At 40.3% G+C, this 23,505-nt stretch overlaps 4 protein-coding genes across 4 annotated transcripts; 2 read left to right on the top strand and 2 right to left on the bottom strand.

Annotated features, from left to right (window-relative positions):
• The first annotated feature begins 54 nt into the window (after positions 1-54).
• Positions 55-3,260, top strand: LOC123956634. The gene is made up of 6 exons (XM_046028974.1): positions 55-671; positions 868-1,179; positions 1,270-1,367; positions 1,489-1,533; positions 1,760-1,870; positions 2,031-3,260. The coding sequence occupies exons 1-6, from the start codon at positions 533-535 to the stop codon at positions 2,082-2,084; spliced, it is 759 nt and encodes a 252-aa protein (XP_045884930.1). The 5' UTR covers positions 55-532; the 3' UTR covers positions 2,085-3,260.
• Positions 2,701-8,694, bottom strand: mfsd13al (major facilitator superfamily domain containing 13a-like). Its single transcript, XM_046028949.1, has 7 exons — positions 7,875-8,694; positions 7,378-7,692; positions 6,846-7,274; positions 6,341-6,495; positions 6,147-6,230; positions 5,911-6,054; positions 2,701-4,500 (listed from the first exon to the last, which is right to left on the bottom strand). The coding sequence occupies exons 1-7, from the start codon at positions 8,085-8,087 to the stop codon at positions 4,359-4,361; spliced, it is 1,482 nt and encodes a 493-aa protein (XP_045884905.1). The 5' UTR covers positions 8,088-8,694; the 3' UTR covers positions 2,701-4,358.
• Positions 8,695-8,727: 33 nt separating this feature from the next.
• Positions 8,728-16,428, top strand: cdr2a (cerebellar degeneration-related protein 2a). Its single transcript, XM_046028962.1, has 7 exons — positions 8,728-8,971; positions 10,684-10,796; positions 12,316-12,464; positions 12,628-12,804; positions 14,150-14,464; positions 14,635-14,911; positions 15,075-16,428. The coding sequence occupies exons 1-7, from the start codon at positions 8,893-8,895 to the stop codon at positions 15,357-15,359; spliced, it is 1,395 nt and encodes a 464-aa protein (XP_045884918.1). The 5' UTR covers positions 8,728-8,892; the 3' UTR covers positions 15,360-16,428.
• A 1,576-nt stretch (positions 16,429-18,004) lies between these two features.
• On the bottom strand, positions 18,005-19,958 carry LOC123959217 (tyrosine-protein phosphatase non-receptor type 9-like). The gene is made up of 5 exons (XM_046033161.1): positions 19,903-19,958; positions 19,227-19,303; positions 19,002-19,089; positions 18,335-18,479; positions 18,005-18,112 (listed from the first exon to the last, which is right to left on the bottom strand). The coding sequence occupies exons 1-5, from the start codon at positions 19,956-19,958 to the stop codon at positions 18,005-18,007; spliced, it is 474 nt and encodes a 157-aa protein (XP_045889117.1).
• Between the last annotated feature and the right edge of the window lie 3,547 nt (positions 19,959-23,505).

Raw genomic sequence — 23,505 nt, 5'->3', positions numbered from 1 at the left:
TGATGCATTAACATGTAAGCAGCTATTTAATGTTAAATGCAAATTTTTTATACTGTTGGTAGTTTCCCTGTTGGTAGTTTAATCTGGTGTTTTCATCAGTAATTCTGTAACTAGGAATGTTTAAAACAGTAAATTCTATGGAGTAAAAAGTACAGTATTCCCTTCTGAAATGTAGTGGAGTAGAAAGTGAGGTAAAATCACAAGTAGAAGAGGTCTAATCAGGCAATAAGTTAAAGCACCTGTGTGGGTGGACTGCAGATCTGTGGGGCCTTTAAGTACAGTACCAACACATTTACTAGCACTCATAGGGTCCCCTTAAAGCCCCAGGTCCACAGTGTGTGTACTTAATTGTAATTATTCTTTAGTAATGTAGGAATATCCATTACTGAAGGACACCTGACTCAGTTTTAAGTAATCTCAGGCGTTAAATCTAATTGGCTCTATGTCATTATCATTACTATAATGCTTATGTTACCATTCAGCTGCAAAGGACAGGAAAATAAGTAGGAACTAAGTGTTGAGGAAGTGCAATATGCCCACTTCCCATGTTGTCAACTATTTAGACAGTCTCATGCAAGGAATTATGAGATCATTCACAAGCTGTCAAGCTACAGACATGGACCAGTTGTTTGTTTGGATTTCTCTCCTGCTCACATACATGCCAGTAACAGGTAAGATGTCTTTGTTATGTCTTCCTGAGTTTTATGTTCTTCAGGGAATAATGTTTTCAGGAAATTTATGTTCCACGTGAGCAATAAGGCATCACAGCTTCTGTTCCAACAACAGCACAGTGGTTTCTCTGAAACATTTTGGGCTAGAAGACGCTAAATGTCATACCTGTTGAATTTCTATGCCTGTTCATTCCAGAGGGCATGGAACGAGCCGAGAGCAGCGAGGTGATCTTGCGGAAAACAGGACAAAACGCTGTTCTCCCATGTACGGCTAGTACACGGTGTTCGCCCGAAGATGTGAATTATGAGTGGTTTTCTTTCAAACAACACTCCCATGTTCGTCTAAACCTGACTGATATTCAACACAAGTACAGCCTGGATGGATCATCGTTGCACATTAAGTCACTACATACTAATGACAGCGCGATCTACTACTGTGCTGCGTCGTGTGGAGGACAAGCGCCCGGCAGAGAGCATGTAGGGTCGGGTACAATTCTCAGAGTGAGGGGTAAGAGTCTTTTGAGAGACGGCTGCTTGTAAAGGTCAGGCAGAAACGTTTGGATGTGTTAAGACAAAACGGCTTTTCTTTTATTTTCAGAACACGTTAAAATAATGGTGAGGCGCATTCTTCTGTGGTTATCATTTGTCCTCTTGGCCATCTACAGCTCGGTATTAGTGACGCTTCTTCTAAAGAAGGTAAATGACTAAGACATTTATTTTAAGATTATTTATGTTAATATCTATGATAGAAACAAGACTAAAAACTGCAAATGTACTATGTGCTAATGTGACATTTACCTTTTCCTCTCTGTTCTAGTATGGCTGCAAGACTGTCTGCAGGAGGAAGCGCAAAACTGTCAAGGTTTGTAGAGAAGTGTCTGGTGTTTTGCTTTAATTTGTGTGTTGAATGTTTACTAACTGGAGAAAAGACAATAGAAGCAAAAAAAAGAGGAACAGGAACCAAGGCCTTTTTAAATGACTGGCCAGATAAGGCTCTTACAACACCACAAATGACAAAGTTTGCCGGTGTCCGGCTTTCTCAAAATATTGACGTTTCATGATCAATATCTTCTCAACTTTCCGAACAGAATAACTCAACAAAAAAAACACAATTCCGTGATGTGTTGCAAGAACTGTACAGCAGAAGGAACTTGGAGAGAAGCAAACAAACTGCGAACAGAAAGCGATCTCAAGCTGAGGTAAGTCTTGTTGCAGCATGTGATGGTTAGCTTTAGTCAAGAGATTGAGTAAGCATGGAATTTCTGCATACTGTGGCTTGCGTTAAAGCATGTGTTAACTGCCAATCTAACAGTCTGCTGTTTTATCATCATTTTTATTTGAAATTTAATCTCGTTGCAGGCTCCTAGCACTGAGTTCAACAGCCAAACTGATGACGTCTATCAAAATGTCTAAGTCCTTACTTCAAGGACATTAAATGGCAGATTCATACCTCCATCCTGACTGGGAGGAAATTCCAAAGCGCTGAAACACCTGCTGGACGGTGCAGTTATGTGACAGAGGAAATGAGCAGCCCTAACCAAGCTGCATGTTGCAGCACAACAAAAGGTCCTGAGTCACTGTTCCTTTTCTTTCAGTTTCAGCAGCAGTAGAGAGACTCTCCTGTGACATTTGACGTTAATCTAAACGTTCTGTTGATTGGAGCAACTTTTTTATTCTTCAGTGTTCAGAAATGTAGCCGAGTCACATGGTCTTCAATTTCATTTCCTCCATATATTTACAATAGTTTGACAGAAGACAGTGAAACATAGCACTCGTAATTTACATTTTCAGTTCACTAATGAAAGTGGAAATTGAAGAAGCAAGTAGGCAGCAGGGTTAATAAAGCTCTTAGAAAACTGCGCCAACTCCAGGTGATATTTTAATAGGATATCAGTATTTTATTTTTATTAATTACTGAGCAACATTTTTCATCAGTATATATATATATATATATATATCTCAATCATTCTGGGCTTAGTTGTTTACAAATGCACTTTCACTCAAAAACTTTGGAAACCAAACATTCTGATTTAATTTGAAGTTTTTAATTATAAACAACGTAATGACACAAAAAGGCAAAGATATTACATACAGTATACTACAGTACATAAGAAAGATGTTTTTTGGTGTTGGAGTTGCCTTTTCTCTGAAAAATCATCAATTTACAATAAAAGTACAGTAAGGCAATTTGTGACCACCTGATATGTTTGTGAGGCATCTTGCTGTGTCTTATTCTGTGCACCGACTTCCATAGATATTTGTTACTTCTAAGTCAAAGCGGATGTGCATTTCTTACATTGAAAGCTGCGATATGAACTTTTGGAGTCAGCTTCTCCATTACTCTCCACTGTGCTCTGGAGCACGGCTGGAGTTAAAGCCGCAATTTGTAATTTTGCCCATGTTTATGGCAAAGATGACGGTATTTACTGCACTGCAGCCACTTATTCGTAATGTCTGATGTAAAAATTTGTTTTGTTGTTTGTTGTAATATTGTGGTTTGTTATGTATGTGAAACAGTATACCTCTTGGGACACAAGACACATTTCAGAAGAGCATTCTGATAATAAAGTGAAATCAAATCAAATTAAAGAGCTTGTGATGTGTTTTCGCCTTGATTCTTCAGGTAAAATGAAGGTGAGGCTATTATTTATTTAAATGATGAAATTAGATTAAAATTACGTGCCGCTCATTCAACCTTGGGGCCAATTTGCAGGATGATATGATTTACTCATCGAAAACAAACACCATACTCACGAGTTTCAACCCCTTTTTGTGGGTTTTACAGTTAAAATACAACAATCATACAATCAAAATCAAGGTGACTGAAAAAAAAATAATAATAATATTCTTCACATTTTTGTACCAATCTTATACCATACATTGAGGTAATGTGTGCTCTAAATAGGAGGTAGGCGGTAGTCTACTGAACGCTGCTTTGGAATTATATTTTTGGACGTTGCTGTTTTCGTTCATTGACACCCACGCCTAATTCACACTGCTAGTATGTATCCCTTCTGTTTCAGATGCACGCTTAACTATTTCTGCCAATTTTTGTTGCAGCTTTCCAATTTACATTCAGCTCCAAAGTTTAGATATTTACATTTCCTCTATTTAGAACTAAACAGTATTTTTCACATGCGTCTGAAGAATTAGTCCATTTTTTGCGGAGCACAGCCAATCTCGTCAAGGAAGAAGAAATAAATTATCATGATCTCTGCTTTGGATGACCCTCGTAGGGGACTAGTTATGGACTCTCACTTGGCCTACAGATAAAGTAGTTGGGGGGAAAAAAAACAACCTTCAAAAGTGATATGTGATCAGTCAAACTAAAGGTCGTCAATAACTTAAAGCTCGCTTTAATTCCATGCCTGCAGGCAAACTCTGATTGCAGGCGATAGGAGTCACTAAGAAAGTAACGTCTCTCGATAGAGAGATAGATTATTATTTCTCTCTAAACTATCTCTAAACAGTTATCTACTTGGTGTCACCTGTCAGCACGGCAAGGTGATTTACATTCGTTCAGCATAGATTTGCAGTTAGTATATATATTTAGTATATAAACTGTATGACTGTAACCCTGGCATCTCTCAAATACATTAGTCATTTACACATTACTTTCAATGTGATCTCTTAATTATCAATTTTCCCAAATACCAACAGAAGAAGTGATTGATGACAATACTGAAGTTAGCCGTCAATGTACTTTGTGTCAACCGTGTGACTGTTGCGTATGGAAAATGGCCTCCAAGCCAGGGCTTGCAGAGCAGCGACAAACATGGGCACCAGACACACCAAGTAGAACATGACACTGTGGAGGCTCTCGAAGGCGCTGGAAACAAGGGGGAATGTTGTTACAGGACAGTTATTTAAAACCGTAAAGGTGGATGTTTCTGACCTTACTGTCACCACGAAAAAAGAGGAGGTTAGACCCATTTTGAAAAGAAAACAGGGGACGTCTGAAACTGAGAATGTTTAAAATTAAAAGAGAGGTAATATGTTTCTAATGTTTTCAGAAAAGGGAATGTCATACCTTCTTAAATGAATGTTCACATATGTGCTATTGTTGTTTATTAAAGGTTTACATTAACTTTATCATCCACTTCAGCTCAAATATCTGACTCCGAAGTAAACATTTAATTGGCTCTCAATTTATGAAATTAGATTGACAGTGACCTTTGAAATAAAGGGCAGTGTTAGAGGGCTGTCTCTTAATCACTGACATTTACTCAGTTGAAGAAAAAATTGATGGGGAAATAGGAAACAGCTGTTACTTCCATTGTGTTGTGTAAAGTTACGTGATTTGTTTATCAGCATTAAACTTTGCTGCAGTTAAAGTTTATAGATTTGCTTCCTGATCTACCACCCAGGGAAAAACTGGTTTCCATTCCTTTAAAACTTCAAGGATCTTGAAATTTATGAGATTTCTTACAAAAAAGACTAACTTTGGAAAATAAAATGTATCTAACGATGACAGCCGAAGCTTTATAGTAACTTAGTAACTGGAATTTAGTTTTGCATATATTGACTGTGGATTTTGTTCCCTGTCACTGACATTGAGGTGCACTATGTAGGGATGTCTTAACAGCCAATATGAACAGAAGGAATGATGACAGCAAGCGAAATCTGTTTCAGTGTACAGTGTAGTGGGCTCCTGACTACTGTTTTTAAGAGACACTTAAACTATGAATCTATCCTTGAAAAGTTGCTTTCATTCCATCAACAAGACCACACAGTTTGTCAAAGTTATGTTATTGTTATATCTGTGGACAGGGAACTGTTCAGCAATGGATTATCTATCTTGAGTATGTTTCAATTCACTGAAAGTTTTAAATCCATGGCATGGATTGAAACTGAGGGCTGTATGGATATCAAATTGAATACACATGGCTGGCTTTGGGAAACGGTTGGCGGTAATATAAAGTATACACCATTTATAAAACATGCAGATCCAAGGGTCAGCAACACCAGCTGGACCTCTTATTATTATTATTATTATTATTATACATTTTGTGGTGTTTATTTTTCAAGTCTAGGCGAGCAAACATTATGTGAGACTGAATTAGACTAGTGTACATCAAACTCCAAATAATGGTTACCATTAATAAAATAACCAGTGCAGAGTTAAAAGGAATAGTACACTAATCCTACATGTTGCCAGCCCAGTTCAATCAGTTTAAGATTACTTATTTGGTTTGGCTCGGCTCAAATTTTGAATCAAGTAGTAAGAAAATCTCTGTACCTTGGATTTGAGTCCCCTGCTGCGTCCTTCAGCTGCTCATATCCAAACTGGTTTAGGATATTAAGCACTATCATAGGGGCCAGAGACTGAGCCGGCTTGGTGAACAGAGCATTCGTCCCAAACACCATGGAGGAGAGGGGGGAGCTAGAGAAGGGGGAGGGTGATAAAACATTTTATGTGAGGCTTGACTGAGTTATTGGAAGTGTGCTGATAATCTTTTGAGTTTTTTTTTTTACCTGCGCTTGTACTTCTGCAGGTCTGTGTCGATGATGTCAGCCAACGGCAAGCCAAAAAGACTGAAGGATGCTTGGATTGTGATCCTGCATAGGAGATAATGGGTGAGAATAAAGGTGTAAACCAAAGTGGAGGGATTATACAGTGACATTATTAAAAAAAATAAATCAATCAATGTTAGAAGTTAACTTCTTACATGTTAATGGTGAGGAAAAATGCCAGGATATAGTAGTGCTGGGGACCGAGTGCTAGCATGATGGCCGCTAATGCAGCCTCCACATAGAAGGTGTAGAGGATAATCCTGTAGTAGCCAAAACCACGGAGAAGACTCTCAGAGCTCAAAACTAACAGCTGAGATGGAGACATGAGTACAAAGTAGCATATTATAAAGTAGTACATCAAGTGTTTTGAAAGCATTTCCTTGTTGGGGCATTCAGCTGGTTGCATGAGTAAGTTTGAGAGCGGGCTGCGAACAAGCACGCAATGTTGCAAGTAACAGAAACATGATCATTCAGCTCTCAAGTCTGGGATGTTTCCCACAAGTGCTACCTTGCACCAATAGTAGAGAGCTGGTGATCATACTGAACTGACAAAACACAATAACTTCCTGGAAGGGAGGAAAATGTTCTAAAAACACATGATAGGTTTACATGTACCCTTTTATAAAAATTTAAAAAACCTATGCCACTGTGGGACAATACCTGTGGACAGATGAATCCTGCACCATACATGATGCTCTTGGCCAGTGATGGAAGCACATCTGGAGGAATCAGGTGTTCAGCAAATATCATTGTAAAATTATTAAAGAAAGCTAACATGAAAACCTGGAAGAAGTTCATGAGCACAAATTGCTGGAAGTCCCTGTTGGTCAGGATTTGCCACGTCAATGTTCTTAAAACGGAGAAGGAAAATCCTGATTGATGGGGAGTCTGGTCAACAGAGTACAGTGCATCCAATTCAGTTCCTTTGTTATCAAAGCGGCTCTCACTGTGGAACCCCGTATAGAGCATGCAGCCGCAGCTCAGGATGGCAATCAGGACTGTGAAGGCTTGGAAGGCCGCAAAGTCCTCCATGTTTTTGGTCAGCACACCGCAGAAGAGGACACTGGAGGAGCCAATGAGAGAAGCCACCTGGGAGATAAAAGGGAGGGGATATGAGAAGGATGTTGCCCTGTTAGCTTAGATGCATACAGAAAAAAAGGGGGAAGCAATGTTCAGTGTACAAAGTCCTTACCTGGCTGTACTTTACAAGTCTCAGTCGGCTCTGATGGTGGCCTGAAATCTCTGCAAACAACGCACATTGTGCCAGCAGCACAAAAGTCAGCAAGCCGTCAAAAGCACACAGCGCCACCATCAAGTGTAAGCCGCTCAACCAGTCACCGGGGGCGTAGGCCTGCCAAGGGAACCAGGCTAGAAGAAAAGTCAGCGAATAGAGGGGAGCACCATACAGGATTGAGAGCCGCCGCTGAGAGCAGCAGGGCACCCTGGAATTATCTTGCATGTAGCCAAAGAGAGGGTCATTGACCGCATTCCACACCATGTACACCACCTGTGGAGATATTTATCAAAAATAAAGTGTCAAGTGGTGCTGAAGAAAAATATATTAATCCATACAGATGCTAACAGACAACTACTTTGATTATTATTTTGCCATGCCCCAAAAATGTCACTCAGACCTTCAGATACTGACATACACTTGCATAGAAAGAATATAAGATAACATATGCTCACCTGTGATTGGTGGAAAGCTCCCTCTGATATCTTGTACTTATTGAGAAAGAGTTTAACATAGTAGAAGCTGAATATGTTGTTTATCATGCTAGATCCCAGTGTAGTCATGGCATACGCCAGAGCTGCAGGATTGAGCCCAAACTTTATGAGGTGTCGGCCTACATTTATTTTTCCGGAGCGCGCACCTGAGGCAGGTTTCTCCTCCACGGCCATGACAGCTCAGGTATCTTAACGACTAAGTTACCTGTCGGTCTAACCAGCTGAAGTGAGCAAATGCTGTCTCTAGAAAAAAACTATTTAACGCTGTTGTAGTTTAGCATTGCTACTAATGACAGCTATTACTAGCAAAAATAGTGAAATTGGTCAATACTCCAGATTACAAAAGCGTCCAGTGCCGAGCTCGTTCTTGTTCCAGATGTCTGATTTGCATGTCCACATGTCACGATGTTACTTCCCGTTAAACAGACTCACTAAATGTTTACTGAAGCTGTGTCACATTTAAAAAAGATCTATCTGTAAAACTCGATTTCTGGCTGTCTCGCGAGGCGGGGCTTCAAAACAAGAAGGAAACATTTGATTGGCCAGAAGAGTGCTTTTGTTCGATTTACTGCTTCGTGATTCGTCAACATCAGTGGCTGTCAACAGAAGCAGGAAGCTTTGATAGAAACATCATTTTTTGAAAATATTAAACTGTAAAGTTTTGCCTGTAATTAGACCTTAGACTGTGAATAGTATTAAAAGTTAAGCTGAATATTCGGTTATAATTAAAAGTTTATAAAAATTAAAAAAGTTGTGTTGTCGTTAATGCTAACTCTGCCACCTACCGGATGTTGGGTGAGAGTTGCCACGTTGCTGTAGACAACAGACTTAACGCCTCACACACACACCGGCAGGATGTAGTGTACGTTTCTCCGCACACGGTGGTGAACGGCGGACAACCTCAAGCCGCCAAACACACACCTACCTGTGTGTCAGGTTCCTGTCAGGTGGAGTCCTCGCTCGCCCCGCGGCTGTCAAAATGTTGACTGACGTGATTTTGGAGGAAGAGTTTGACAAGAATGGAGAGGTCTGGTACGACCCGCAGGACCTTGAACACGGTAAGAGCTGCCCCGGCTCTGTGGTCGCACCCTAAACTCTGGCTGTGTGGGCTGATGTGTTATTACTCCATAGACAGATGCATACAGGCAGCGGAATGATGTGCCATACGAAACTCAGTTATTATCACATTAGCTATGGTTAATAAATAAACACCTGGAGTATTCTGGTTTCTTGCCAGCATATGGGATTTCTTGATGCTTAAAATAAATGGGCTCACAGATGAAATGAGAAGTCTATAGTGCAATCTTGTGACACGGACTCACAAGAGTCATGGGGTAAAAGCTGTGGCCAGGGTTTCCCGAGGCTGTCACAGGTCCTGTGTGGATTGTTTTGTATGATATACATGCTTTTCATGCATGTTGTTTGTGCTGCCAACAAATCTTAGAGACATGTCTATAGTATATAATATAGAGTCCTTTATTATTGCCCTAGATAAATAGCAGTTAGTTAGGAAAGTCATAAATCTCAGGAAAGTAAGACATAAATATAGCCATTAATAATAGCACTAACTTGGATAAAACTATATATTGAATATACACTGTACAAGTATGGTCCCAGTAGTGGACTGCACATAGTGATATGCGCTGTATGGCAAAGTCCTATATATCAAAATGGAATTATTTGGAAATCTGATATATATTGTTGAATATATACTCACATGAAAATGAGATAACAACCACATGAACATAGGCAGATGGTTACCTAGAACATTGGAGAGTATAGGACAGATTAACAATGATTAATTATAGAACTGAAATCACTAGTTGATAAATAGATAAGTCAATTGACGGAAAAAAGTAAACAGCAACTATTTCGATAATCATTTTTCAAGCAAAAAAGCCAAACATTACTTACAACACTTCTTAGGTGTGAGGACGTGATGCATCTGTTTGGCATGTATGAAAGTAAATTGAATATGTTTGGGTTTTGGCCGGTGGGGCAGATAAAACAAGCAATCACCTTTGTTTGGGAAATTACAATGGCCATTTTTTGTTGCTATTAAAATATAAATTGATCTGCAAAATAATAATAATTGAATGAATTACTATTATATATTTAATTGATGAATGAACAAGTAATTGACAAAGTTAGCTGACTGTCCTAGTTGCAGGGGGGAAAAATGTTAGTCTTCATGGGCAGAAGAGCCACAGTCCCGACACAGGGGCGGCCTAATTGTGCAGAGTGACAGCAACAGGCAGGAAAGACTTCCTATAGCAGTCCACAGTGGAGCTGAATAAAACTCTGCTGTTTGTAGGTCTAGGAAAGGATTCATGATGGATAACAGTTTATGCAACACCCTCCTCTCCGCTTCCAACTCTAAGGACTTCACAGTGGGGCTCAGTGTTGTTATTTGGTTGCCACAGGACAAACACTGCTTACTGCAGGAAAACATGCTTTAGTTCATTGCATTGTTAATGACAGTGTTTATAGTAGTCCCACATAAGACGTGCTTCACTTCACCTCAGAGGGCAAGTCAACACTACCATACTGGACAAGATCCAGAATTTAGGGGGTAAACTGGTCACAAGGAGATCCAATTGGATGCCTTAGATTCCTCTGTGATTCACTAGTGCCATCTACTAAAAGTTTGAGACAATGAGGTTTGTGTGTGTGTTACCTTTCACACATGTCTAGTTCAATCCGTTGCCTGTGTTTGGGCATTGAAACTGCCTCGTATCTTGTGTTTACACGTTTTCCTGTGTTTTGACAGATCTCCATTTGGCAGCGGAGCTGGGGAAAACCCTCCTGGCCAGGAACCATGAGCTGGAGCAGGCCCTGCAGCAGATGTACTCCACCAACCAGGAGCAGCTGCAGGAGATTGAGGTGATACATGTTAGGAAGGAACTAATCAGAGTTTGTTGAGACTCCAGCAGCACTAAACTCTCTCTGAGGACAATGTGTGAGCAAAACATATCCATTTCACATGTGTTTATACAGTATATCATCTCCGCAGTCTAGTCAGCCCATATGTATCGTTGCTGCATAAATGTACTACTATGGGAGATGCTTCATTGAGAAAAGTCCACATTGAGTGATCTGAAAATGCAATTGTAATTCTGATTTATAATTTTTTTTCTTCTCAGCTTTAAACAGGACAGAGTAAAAGCTAATCCTGACCAGTCCGACCTAGTGAGCATTTGGCAGGGTGTTAACTAATTATAGTAAAACTTTCACCGGCTTATTTGCCACCTTCCACCTTTTACTTGGACATTGTTCAAGGAACCAAGATCTTAATTAAGGTTTTGGTTTTGTTCTTAATAATAATATAAAACATTTATTTGTTATCTACTCGCGGAAATATTTTTGGCTGTTACGCCTGTCTAACTTCATACAGCAGAGCATATATTTGGTTTACTTGTGGGTTTTCAAGTAAAGCTTATAAATAAACTCACTTAGATCTTATATTTCAGTGCTCAGACATTTCATTTTAGCGTACGCAGAAAGTGCTGATCTAATTGAGTTCGAGGACATGGTTATTCAGCGGGTTAACAAAGATAAGAACCTTAATTTGTTTACTGCAGTGAGAGGGCCTGTAGCGCTAGGATTTATCGAGGTTGATATGGTAATCCCTTTACATCTTGCTGACCCTCATGCATGTGTCCTCCACTGTGTGTGTGTGTAATAGAAGGCTGTGCTGCGGTTTGAGCACATTGTAAAGTCCTTTGGATTTGGAAAGGTGGTAAGAATGAATGGGGATATAGCTGTTAAAACGGGCTAATGCAGAAACATCTTTGTTGATAGTGAGTACATTCTTGTTCACCATCCAGTATAACTCAAAGACTTATGTTGTATTTCCATTCCATAATGTTAAGAGTCCTTTTCCATGCCCTTTATTGGCAGTTCTTTGCTTCTAAGGAAGTCTTTGTTTGGTTATAAAATGTATTTGCCTGTGATATAAAACCAAATGTAAATATTTCTAAGACATCACTTACTACCTCCTCTCTTTATTTTCTATGGGCAGTTTGTTGAGTGTTGCAGCTCTGCATCAAATTCCTGATATTAACATGCTATAGGATTAGGAACTGTAGACTCTTGTTTGTATTTCTCTCCTGAATCTGAATAAAGAAATCAAATCTATAAACATGTGCAGCGCTGAAACTAACAGTTACTTTCACAACCACTTAAAATAAAATAAATAGTCTTCAAACACAGTCGAATCATATAAAAGTTAGAAAATCAGCCTGTCATTGGAGAAGACAGAGAATATACAGCATTTTTACCTGACTTTTGCAGAACTAATTGTTTAAGCTCTACACCTGTAGTTTATTTAAGACACTGTATAACTAACCTCAAACACACATATTAAGCTAAATTACTGTCATTTCTCTGTCTTGATCACCAGCACCTCACCAAGCAGGTGGACCTGCTGCGTCAGATGAACGACCAGCATGCCAAAGTGTATGAACAACTAGACGTGGCCGCCAGGGATCTGGAGCAAGGCAACCAGAGACTAGTGCAGGACAACCGCCTGGCCCAGCAGAAGATCCACAGGTCTGTCTCTCAGTTATCAGTTCATTTGCCTTTTAAATTATATTTTACATAATTATTCACTCGAGCAGGGAGACGAAATGTAAGAGGATAGTATTAAGTACACTGGAAATCACTTTGATCATTTGATTAAGTGCAGAACTTAAGTGTCGTCTTTCCCCTTCAGTCTGTCAGAGGCCATTGAAGGGCTTCAGGCCTACACGGAGGACCTGCAGACCCAGGTGGAGGAGCTAAAGACTGCCCAGGCTGAGCGAAACAAAAGAGATCTGGCAGAGCAGCGACGCAACCTCAGTGCTCAGAGTGTGTCCTGTCTCAAAGAGCTGTATGACTTACACCATGACGGGTATTGCATGTTTGTCGTTGCTTGTGTTTTGCTTCACAGTGCTAATAGCAGAACTCTACAGGATCTATTTTCAGAGAGGAAATTGTGAGATAAAGACACAGTGAGTTACCGTGGGAATTTTGACATAGATTTGTAGGCGTTTCCTGCACTTTTACATGGGTGCAAAGAAACGACTGGTGGTTAAAAGGATAGTATAGTAAGAGCTCGTATCTGTTGTCTGATCTTCTCATACCCAAAGTGCACTGCTGTCTCAGCTGCTTGTATTCTGACTGGACACATAGAGGTCACCCAGAGCCAGACCAGACCTCCTCCTTTAGACATAATCCAAAGGATGAGGAAGTTAATCCTAGCCCCATTGTCAGTGCTGCACTAATACACACATGCTACTGTTGTTGTGGTACGCTACTTGTAAAGCCACTTGTTTGATGTGCTTTGAAGAGAGCAGGAGTGTAACTTATTGTTTATAAAAGAACATAATTGTTACCCTAAAAATTGGTAATTTACACCTTCTACACCCCCTTCTCGTGATGAATGTTGTACACTAATCCAAATCCAGTTGACATTTATGGGGAGCTGATGATTTAATACATTTTAGAAAATCTGCATTTTGTGATTAAAATAAAAGGACAACATATAGATTAGCTGGAAACACTTGAATTGTGATACAGGTTTTTTTATGTACATAGAAAATTTGCCATAGCAGCACTCAAGGGCCTAGGTTTCATTCCAGCGGTGTGGAGAAACGGTGAAGTTAGAGGTTTAGCAAATAGCATATTATGAGTATAGTATATTAAATTATTATTATTAAGAATAATTCATTAACCCTATAATCACATTTAGTTTCCTTGATACATTATGACAAATAATCTTGAATTTCATGTAGCCTATCAATTAAAAAAAAAATTATTATATTTACTGTAAATAAAAACAGATGATGATGATTTTTTATTTAGGCTGCACATGGCCCCAACAACCTCCGGCAAGAAAATAAAAGCAAAAGCTGCGTTGCCTGAGAGGCGAAACCCAGGGCAAGAAAGAAAATTTACTAGTGCTAAAAAAAGCCTAATTGCTGTATGGTAATAAATGAAGCTTCTCTCTGGTGTATTTTGTGGACGGTATTTATAGAGGTTTTAGTGAGTGAATCAAAACAAAACTGTAGTAGGGGGGACAAAAAAATCAGATATTGAAAAGTCAGGGGGGAGATGCCTACATCAGACATTAGGCCCTTGGCCCCATTTGAATGCAATATGATTTGCATTGTGATGTCAGTGTGATTGTTTTCAATGTTTTGATCATAAAAGTGATGTTTTCACACATGTACTGACATGGCCCTGTCCTGGCCCAGACATCTTGTCCACGATAGTCTGCATACGGACGGACAGTGGTCACCGCAGGGTTCCTTCTGTGACCGAGACAGACGGCAAGACCCGGAGGAGGAGAATGCGGCTCTCCAGCGCTCCGTGCAGACCCTTCAGAGCCAGATAGCTGCGGAGCGGCGCCGCAGAGAGGCTGCAGAGCGGGAGGCTGAGTTGACACTCAGCGAGAACAGAGCCCTGGAGCAGCGGCTGGGCCTGCTGGCTGGTTGCCGAGTCAGGCAGAAAGAGCTGGAGGCCGAAGTGGAGCAGCTGCGGCTCCTGTGGCGCGCTGATTGTGCCAACAGGTACGCCTGACATACTGTTTATGTGGACTAGATTCAAAATGTCAAATTATCTTTGCTCTGTTTATATGACCAACACTTGGGGATACAATTTTTGAGTACAGACTTATAACGGGTGTAATTTCTCAAAAAACTTGAGACTTACGCCGTTGTGTCCACTCCACTCTCACCAGTGTCAGAAGACTGGACCAGCTGCTGTTGCCTGATACAGTATTCTTTGCCTCAGAAGAAAGACCCGGGCAGGGTGAGATGGAGGAGAAGGTAGAAAAGGATGAGGAGCAGAGAAGATACACCCAACCGAGGCGTAACAGTGACAGTGTGTTGAGAGCGACGAACCCAGACGAGATTCGCCGTGGTCACGAGCAGCTGTGTATTAGGCGGGTGGAGGCAGTGAAACAGAGGGGCATCTCTCTGCTCAATGAGGTGGATGCACAGTACAGTGCTCTGCAGGTGGTGTATTCATGTTTGGTAGAATATATGTGTTAAATATTCAGAAAAAAAGTGTTTTTACTTTCTCAGTTAGAGAGCTTGTTGCTTGTGTCTTCAAGATGTTTTCTAACAATGCAGCACACAGCAGTTAAAAGTAAATGTACACACTTTCCTTGTTGTCTAGGTGAAATATGACGAGCTGCTGCGGCGGTGCCAGCAGGCGACAGATGAGCTCAGCCATAAAGCTGTCCAGACATCCAGCAGTCCCTTTGCGGGCAGCCGGACCCGCCGCCGCCTGTCCAGCTCAGCTGCTCTGTCCGATCTGATAGTGGTCCTGGAAGACAGCCAGCCGCCCGAGTACAAGGCTCTCTTCAACCAGATCTTCACCTGCATCCAAAAGACCAAAGAGGACCTCAGCGAGAACAGACATCCGGTCAAGGACTGGGATTCCCAGGGCTCTGCCAAATAATCGCATCATTCATCATCCTCGGACTTGCGCTCGTTTGTGTCTGTGAAAGTTTTTGACAAAGGAGAAACTTTGGGGTTGCTTTGCTATAAACACATCCAGTGGGTGCAGATGCAATAAGCCCTCTCAGTCCCTGGACGTCTTAGGTATGCTGCAATCCTCTGATGCTTTCATTTTGACACACCTATGCTTTTGTTAGTCAGCATTGTTCCTTTTATTCCACCCTCATCAAACATCAAGTGTTGTTATAAAAGTTGTTACATAAAGCAGCTGTAGAAAAATACGGAAACTATAGATGGCACAGAATTATTGTATGGGGAGATATTTATAGTTAGATAAATGAGTACAGTCAAATTCTTGACTAGTAAAAAGTACACTTGTACATGTTGCTTGATCTCTAAATTGACAAGTATTATTTCCACCTCCTGCAGTATTTATATTTATATAAATTTATATAACGTTAACCCTGTGACCACTTGATCATTTGGTGCTTGGGAGAGAAATTCACACACTGATTATTATTGTTTGTGTGTTGAAATAAGTCAGAGATGTAACTGTATGACTTGTGTAAACAGAAATGTTGGAATGTTGTAATAGGATGAAAACTTGCAGCTATGTAATAACTAAAGAGCTTCTGAGTTTATGATAATTAGCTTAACGGCTAGTGTGAGTTGGTTTTTGTAAGTTGGAAATAGTTGGTTCAGCAGTTGAGGGTCATTGCCATGTTACCAGAGAAATATCTGTGGACACTGTAAAACTCTTAACACTCTTAATAGTCTTTGCTTTCTGTTTTCATGTCTGTGTACAGCTTCTGACGAGTGTTTCTATGCCAGTAAGACACATAACAGCTCTGCACTTTCTATGACTGAATTACATTTTCTGTTTTATTTATTGTTTAAAAGAATTAAATTATATTTATTTTCTTTGTTGCTAAATATTCTGAGCAGATGGGTGAGCTGAGAGGAGCTGGAAGTGAAATTAAATGTACACCATGGTGCTTATTTTGTGGTTGTGAATATACTGTCTGACACAGGTGATTGAAAAAAGAATACAAAGGAAAGTGTTCCCATTTCTTTGCCTCAAAATTTTTTGGAATATTTCTTCCTACGTTGACATTTCCTGCCGTTCAGGTTAGGATAAACAACAGAGAGACTTCAATAACAGTTTATACTTAAAATTAATAATTATTTTAATCTAAATCAAAACAATCGTGAAGATATTATATATTACCTCAACTGTTATTGGCTAATATTTAACTAACCTGAGTTACCGACCTGACAAACCCTTACACTGCTGACCCTGTCCACAGTGAAACTGCGAGTCTGACTTCAAAATTGTATTATGAGGTTGTCATTTTACTTTTACTTTCCATGTGATGCTCATGAGAGAGATGTTTAAGGGGCAATGCTGATGTACTAAAATACATTATAGTAGGGACATTTAGCAATGTGCTGTTTTGAAGTTTAAAGACTGCAGTAGAAGGCATAGCTGTATGATGGTGAAAGGTGTCATCCATGAAGAATAGCATGTTTTTATTGCATTTAACTAGTAAAAACATTAATGCAGGTGCCTGTTGAGTTTATTCTAATGTCTAAAACACAAAGCTGGCCTCATCAGTGCATGCATCTAAAAGCGTACTTGTACGTGCTGCAAGAGAGATAGAATCACTGCATAGTGTGTGTGTGTGCAGAGATGTTTCAACCTGTCCCGCAGTGTGTTTTAGTTGTACAATCAAATCAGCAGCATTTTCTCTCCTGCAGAATCCAGAAGACTCTCCTCCAGGCCTCCCTCCGCCAGTGTACTCAAAAAAAGGGGCTTTGTCTCTTTTCGTAATTAGGCTTTACATAACTGAGATTTCCCCACGCTGCTTCAAAACTCGCCCCAAATCCATTAAACCTCCAAACAAGGGGATTGCATTGCACGCCTAATTTACTGAAGTTACATTGTCCCTATGGGCCAAAGGAAGTAAGACAGTAAGTTAGTTAATGAAGTTTTTATAGACAGTCTATGGTGGGAACTAAACTGCACACAGGTGTGTGAAGTTTAAAGTAATGATCACTGCTGCCGTAGGTGGGATTCGAACCTGAGTCTGAATGAAAAGAGATGCTTGACAAACCACCCCTTTCATCAAGCAAACTATAGAGGGAGACGTCTGGTGATGCCATAATTTGATAATTTGTTGATGGAAAAGTGCATTTGCTCATCATACAGGTCCGACGTACAGCCACGTCATCATACAAACGTACAACCAATCACGATATGTGACGTTACCAGCAGGCGCAGGCCCCCGAGCAGATGTGACCAAATGAGCACATCTGGCACCTACACCGTAACAATGCGAAAGACAAAGCCACATACCTCGGAAAGGAAAAATGTCTTTGAATAAACACATAGGTGTATCTAATAAAATGTCCATTCATAAAGCTACATGTGTTTACCTGAGCAGCTGATGCCGGTGTTCTGACGATTTATGCTTCCTTATCGAAAAATTCTACCGTAATGCAAATTGCTAACGTCTAGGCCTAACCCTAACCAATAACAACTCGATAGGTGTCATATATCGACAGAACACCGGCACTGCAGTGCACAACCACAGGGGGGCCCCCTGGAGGCCCCGTCCAACTGGAGCCCAGTCCCAGTCTCCCTCCTCAGAAGTACATGCTCACAAAGTCCAGCATAGCTGAAGCACTTTTGGGCACCCTGAAGTCTGGCCAGCTGACATAGAGGTAGTGGCACACTTCCCCTCTTTCTCCAGACTAAGGAGAGGTGACAAAGGTTTAAAGAATAGAGCAACCTATTAGACACTTTCTTTTGAACTGGCATGTATGAGCATGTGGTCCTATATCCATTCAAAGCATTATTGTCCGATTACATGTAATAGTGATATCCACTGTCATCAATGTCATATCAAGTAATCTTTTATTAGAATTTTAAGTACCCCCCAAAGTCGCTGAAGATATGTAGTCTGTGTGACTTACCTGTGTGTTGTAAAGTTCAAGATGGGATAGTTTGAAGTACTGAAACACCTGGATGTGTGTGTTCCTGACCAAGAAGTATCCATGCTGCTCAGTCCTGCCCTCCTCAAGAGGCCAGTACTGACCACACTTGACACGCTCCACCACGCTGAGACACACAATATTCCACATCTTTTTAATCACATCATAAGCCCATCAAGGATATGTTGACTAGGGGTGGGAATCACAGGGTACCTCATGAAACGATACATGATACATGTCTCACAATACCGATAATATCATGATACAGCAATTCTGCAATAATCAGTATATTGCTAGACATTCCTAAAATGATGCATCACGATATCTGTCCAATGAATAGAAAATGCCTGTGAAAAGGTTAAGTACAGGTTTTCTCTCTTTATTTACTGCAAGTCCAAATTGTTGCGCAATTCTGCAGCATACGTCTTTTAGGATGTTAAACAACCAAAATGTGTAATTAATGTTAGATTATCGCAATGCTAATGTCCGTTAGCGTGCTAATGGAGATTCCAATTATATGTTAGCATTGAGCTAACATTGGCACACCCCTAATTTTGACCACCAATTTTGTATACAAATCCCATTTGTACATCTGTAACACACAACTGACTTAAAAAATAAATAAATCAGAGATAAAAAGGAATCTCACCTGGTGGTCATGACAATAATAAGCCATCTGCATACCATCTGTTCCCACACCATGCGCCAGATGTCACCAAAGGCTTTTGGCAAAGGACCTGAGGAACACAAATGTCTGTAAGGTCATGGCAACACCAAACTGTACCCCAGTAAGGTGCGACTGAGTAGTGTTGGAGCAGAAAAAGTGTATACTGCATGGAGGGCTTTTTAAAGTCGGAGCGTAGTTGCTGCTCACCCTGAGTTGCTATGTAGGCATTGCTCATCCTGTACCCATCAATGAAACTGGCATTAATATAATCTGATGTCTGTGAACTACAAAGCAGAAGAGAGGTGAGATGCACTGCTTGGTGTTGGCATTTACTGCCTCCTGTAGGAGGACACTGAACATTACTATTAATAAAGTGGGTTGTCCAAATCCTATTTTCAGGACAGTCATGTACTTACAGTAAATGGTTAGGAATGTAGACTGGAGTCGTGTTAAAATGTCAACATATAAAATACATTATTCCTGCAAAGCAGATTCATTCATTTTACCAACATTTTTTCTAAATCCATTATTTTGACTGAAATACTTTTTACAACCTGGTATTCATATTTTTAGCCATTGGCATCTGTTACGATAACACTGTACTAATTTTTACAAAAATAAGACCCAGGCTGCCTAAAGAAAACAAGCCTCACCTTTACAAACCACACAAAACCCACAGATATGCTAAATCACTCCACTTTCCAATCACATGTATCAGATACAGTAGATAAGGACAGGGGAAGACACCACAAAGAACATACCCAAAATGTAGCAAAAACATCATCTTTCTACAGTAACTTTGAGAGAAAATTTTTGAATTAAATGAATATGGAGTTCATTAAAACAAGAGAAAGAGAGAACAGATTGATGAATTAATTATCACCTCATCATCGCAGAGCTGGCAGAGTTGCACTCGTGACTGATCCAGGCAGAAAACATCACTGTACCTGTTGTTTATCCAATTGGACAGTTTTCTGTAAAGCAAGAATTGAATACAATGTGAGGTAACACGACAGATTTATAATAGCGGGCTGATGTTTTAACTGTCATGAAATTTTCCTTCACCTTGGAACAAAGAGACTGAAAATAAAAGAAGTGGCCAGCAGAGAGACAGAAGTTTTGCTTGGTTTTGTTTAGAATACATGTACAATACAATAATATGTGCAAGTCCAGTTAACCATGTGGATTCCCTTGATTTGCAATTTTTTATTGTCAGTCCTTTTATTATCTGTAGCGCTTCCTAAAATAATAAATGTCTCATTGTTTTTTACTGAGGACTTACACAAGGTTGATAAGGCCGTTCCTCTGAAGTCAGTCTTGGGGTCATCTCCTTGGAATCCAATGTCTCCCCAATGTTTGGTTATCCTGGACTCCAGTTTGATTGTTGGCATCAACAGGTCCCTTAGCTGAGAGAACAAATAATTCTACGGTTACACATTTGAACTGATATTTGAATTACCACTGTACTGAGTTACAGGTTCAACGATGCCAAATGTGATAATGTGCATAACATTTTGGTTTTATAATTAATACTTTCTGTACTGTAATTTAATCAATGGTATTTTATTGTGTCTGACTCGATTCAATTTAACAAAAATTATAAATGTGATTATAAAGCCTTAACCACTTTCAATGTGTCCATGTTAACAGTGCACAAAGACTGATCCAAAATGCCACTGAGTTGTAAAAACATTTTGGTGGCTCACCATGTTCGGATCTTATCTGTGATGTACTGTAATACTCATGTAACTCTCGTGACCCACAAAAAAAAAAACACATGGAGGTACATATTCTTTGGACATACAGTCTCTCACTAAAGTGCGTACACCCCTCACATTTTTGTAAATATTTGATTATATGTTTTCATGTGACACACTGAAGAAATGACACTTTGCTACAATGTAAAGTAGTGAGTGTACAGCTTGTATAAAAGTGTAAATTTGCTGTCCCCTTAAAATAACACAGACATTAATGTCTAAACCGCTGGCAACAAAAAGTGAGTACACCCGTAAGTGAAACTATCCAAATTGGGCCCAATTAGCCATTTTCCCACCCCGGTGTCATGTGACTTGTTAGTGTTCTAAGGTTTCAGGTGTGAATGGGAGCGGGTGTGTTAAATTTGGTGTCATCGCTCTCACACTCCCTCATAATGGTCACTGGAAGTTTAACATCACACTTCATGGCAAAAAACTCTCTGAGGATCTGAAAAAAAAAATGGTTGCTCTACATAAAGATGGCCTAGGCTATAAGAAGATTGCCAAGACCCTGAACCTGAGCTGCAGCACGGTGGCCAAGACTGTACAGCGGTTCAGCAGGACAGGTTCCACTCAGAACAGGCCGCACCATAGTCGACTAAAGAAGTTGAGTGCACATGGGAAATGGGAAATAGAAGTATGAGTGCTGCGGGCATTGCTGCAGAGGTTGAAGGGGTGGGGGGTCAGCCCATATGCCGCACACTGCATCAAATTAGTCTGCATGGCTGTCGTCCCAGAAGGAAGCCTCTTCTAAAGATAATGCAGAAGAAAGCCCGCAAACAGTTTGCTAAAGACAAGCAGACTAAGGACATGGATTACTGGAACCCTGTCCTGTGGTCTGATGAGACCAAGATAAGCTTATTTGGTTCAGATGGTGTCAAGCGTGTGGCGGCATCCAGGTGAGGAGTACAAAGACAAGTGTGGCTTGCCTACAATCAAGCATGGTGGTGGGAGTGTCATGGTCTGGGGCTACATCAGTGCTGCCGGCACTGGGGAGCTACAGTTCATTGTGGGAACCATGAATGCCAACATTTACTGTGACATAAGCAGAGCATAATTTTTCAATTAATCTAGATGCGTCTGGAGAAAAATAACATGGCAGAGGCTGATGAAAGGAGGGGATTAATTGAGCTGTTGAAGGCGATGCTCAAGTGGGATGAGAAGCAGAGGATAACTCCCAGCGAAATCCTTGCCCATCCCTTTATTACCATGATGTGGGAAACTACCTATTGTGCCTGATTAATTGAATGTGTTTTCACAGCACATGTGGCACATGCAGGCTGACATGCAGGCAGGAAGTAGAACTGCATCAGATGCTTCTCTTGGTGGAAGAGGAAAGTTTGGTCTTGCTGCAATGTGGACAACATTGCAGAGTGAAGATCAGGTCTGAATATTTTGTAACAAAACACCTGAGAACTTGCTTTCAAGAGTTTACCTGTAAAGATCTCTATGAGGGCAGCAAGGTGGCTCAGTGTGTAGCACTGTGTTATCACAGCAGAAGTCAGGACACTTTCGTTTTCCGTGTGGAATCTGCATATTCTCCCCATGTTAGCATGGGTTTTCTCTGGGTGCTCCAGTTTCCTCCTCATTAGGACTGATCGGAGACTGTAAATTTCATGATTCCAACTGAACTGAAAATATGGTGTATATGTTCATGCTGCACATTTAATCTTGAAGAGGGAAACTAAAAAACTTTTCCCAAAATGGGATCAAACAACAACCTTCTAGGTGAGAGCCCTGCCCTTTAACTGAGCTAACTGAACATCTTGACAAACAGATACCATTTTATGTCTTCCACCATCTAATGGATGAATAAATTGCTCCGATACAAAATTTGTTGACCCCTGCTGTATATTAGTTCTTCTTCTTAGAACGTACGTATTCAACATATTGATGAGCGTCTACACTGCCAGAATTCTACAACAAGAAAAAGAAGAATGTAGTGACAAAACACACACTGTAGCACTGTTTGTCTGTTTTCAGCTACTGTGGGAACATAACTGCGTAACATGGCGACGTACATGTAAGGGGGGACCCGCGGTTATGTAGATATAAATGGCTCATTCTAAGGTAATAAAAACATAATGGTTCATTATGTAAGGTCTTTACACACCACTGAAAACACAGTTATGGATCTTATATTGCATTTCTGTCAATCAATCCTCAAATATTACACACTGGACCTTTAACATTTTAGAAATGGGTTACAGTGCCTTGCGAAAGTATTCGGCCCCCTTGAACTTTTCAACCTTTTGCCACATTTCAGGCTTCAAACATAAAGATATAAAACTGTAATTTTTTGTGAAGAACCAACAACAAGTGGGACACAATCATGAAGTGGAACGAAATTTATTGGATATCTCAAACTTTTTTAACAAATAAAAAACTGAAAAATTGGGCGTGCTAAATTATTCAGCCCCCTTAAGTTAATACTTTGTAGCGCCACCTTTTGCTGCGATTACAGCTGTAAGTCACTTGGGGTACGTCTATATCAGTTTTGCACATCGAGAGACTGAAATTTTTGCCCATTCCTCCTTGCAAAACAGCTCGAGCTCAGTGAGGTTGGATGGAGAGCGTTTGTGAACAGCAGTTTTCAGTTCTTTCCACAGATTCTCGATTGGATTCAGGTCTGGACTTTGACTTGGCCATTCTAACACCTGGATATGTTTATTTGTGAACCATTCCAGTGTAGATTTTGCTTTATGTTTTGGATCATTGTCTTGTTGGAAGAC

This window comes from Micropterus dolomieu, linkage group LG02, assembly GCF_021292245.1.
Source record: "Micropterus dolomieu isolate WLL.071019.BEF.003 ecotype Adirondacks linkage group LG02, ASM2129224v1, whole genome shotgun sequence".
NCBI classification, from domain to species: Eukaryota; Metazoa; Chordata; class Actinopteri; order Centrarchiformes; family Centrarchidae; genus Micropterus; species Micropterus dolomieu.
Note: the sequence above shows the minus strand (reverse complement) of the source record. Positions and strands in the feature narration are given on the sequence as shown.

Excerpts from the sequence above, each read along its gene's own strand:
- LOC123956634 (XM_046028974.1), top strand. The coding sequence starts at position 533 with ATGCCCACTTCCCATGTTGTCAACTATTTAGACAGTCTCATGCAAGGA. Across the intron at positions 672-867 it reads CACATACATGCCAGTAACAG|AGGGCATGGAACGAGCCGAG; the intron begins GTAAGATGTCTT and ends TGTTCATTCCAG. Across the intron at positions 1,180-1,269 it reads TACAATTCTCAGAGTGAGGG|AACACGTTAAAATAATGGTG; the intron begins GTAAGAGTCTTT and ends TTTTATTTTCAG.
- mfsd13al (XM_046028949.1), bottom strand. The coding sequence starts at position 8,087 with ATGGCCGTGGAGGAGAAACCTGCCTCAGGTGCGCGCTCCGGAAAAATA. Across the intron at positions 7,693-7,874 it reads GAGCTTTCCACCAATCACAG|GTGGTGTACATGGTGTGGAA; the intron begins GTGAGCATATGT and ends ATATCTCCACAG. Across the intron at positions 6,496-6,845 it reads CAGGATTCATCTGTCCACAG|CTGTTAGTTTTGAGCTCTGA; the intron begins GTATTGTCCCAC and ends TCTCCATCTCAG.
- cdr2a (XM_046028962.1), top strand. The coding sequence starts at position 8,893 with ATGTTGACTGACGTGATTTTGGAGGAAGAGTTTGACAAGAATGGAGAG. Across the intron at positions 8,972-10,683 it reads CCCGCAGGACCTTGAACACG|ATCTCCATTTGGCAGCGGAG; the intron begins GTAAGAGCTGCC and ends GTGTTTTGACAG. Across the intron at positions 12,805-14,149 it reads TATGACTTACACCATGACGG|ACATCTTGTCCACGATAGTC; the intron begins GTATTGCATGTT and ends GTCCTGGCCCAG.
- LOC123959217 (XM_046033161.1), bottom strand. The coding sequence starts at position 19,958 with ATGTTTTCTGCCTGGATCAGTCACGAGTGCAACTCTGCCAGCTCTGCG. Across the intron at positions 19,304-19,902 it reads GCCAGCTCTGCGATGATGAG|TTCACAGACATCAGATTATA; the intron begins GTGATAATTAAT and ends TCTGCTTTGTAG. Across the intron at positions 19,090-19,226 it reads TGCCTACATAGCAACTCAGG|GTCCTTTGCCAAAAGCCTTT; the intron begins GTGAGCAGCAAC and ends TGTGTTCCTCAG.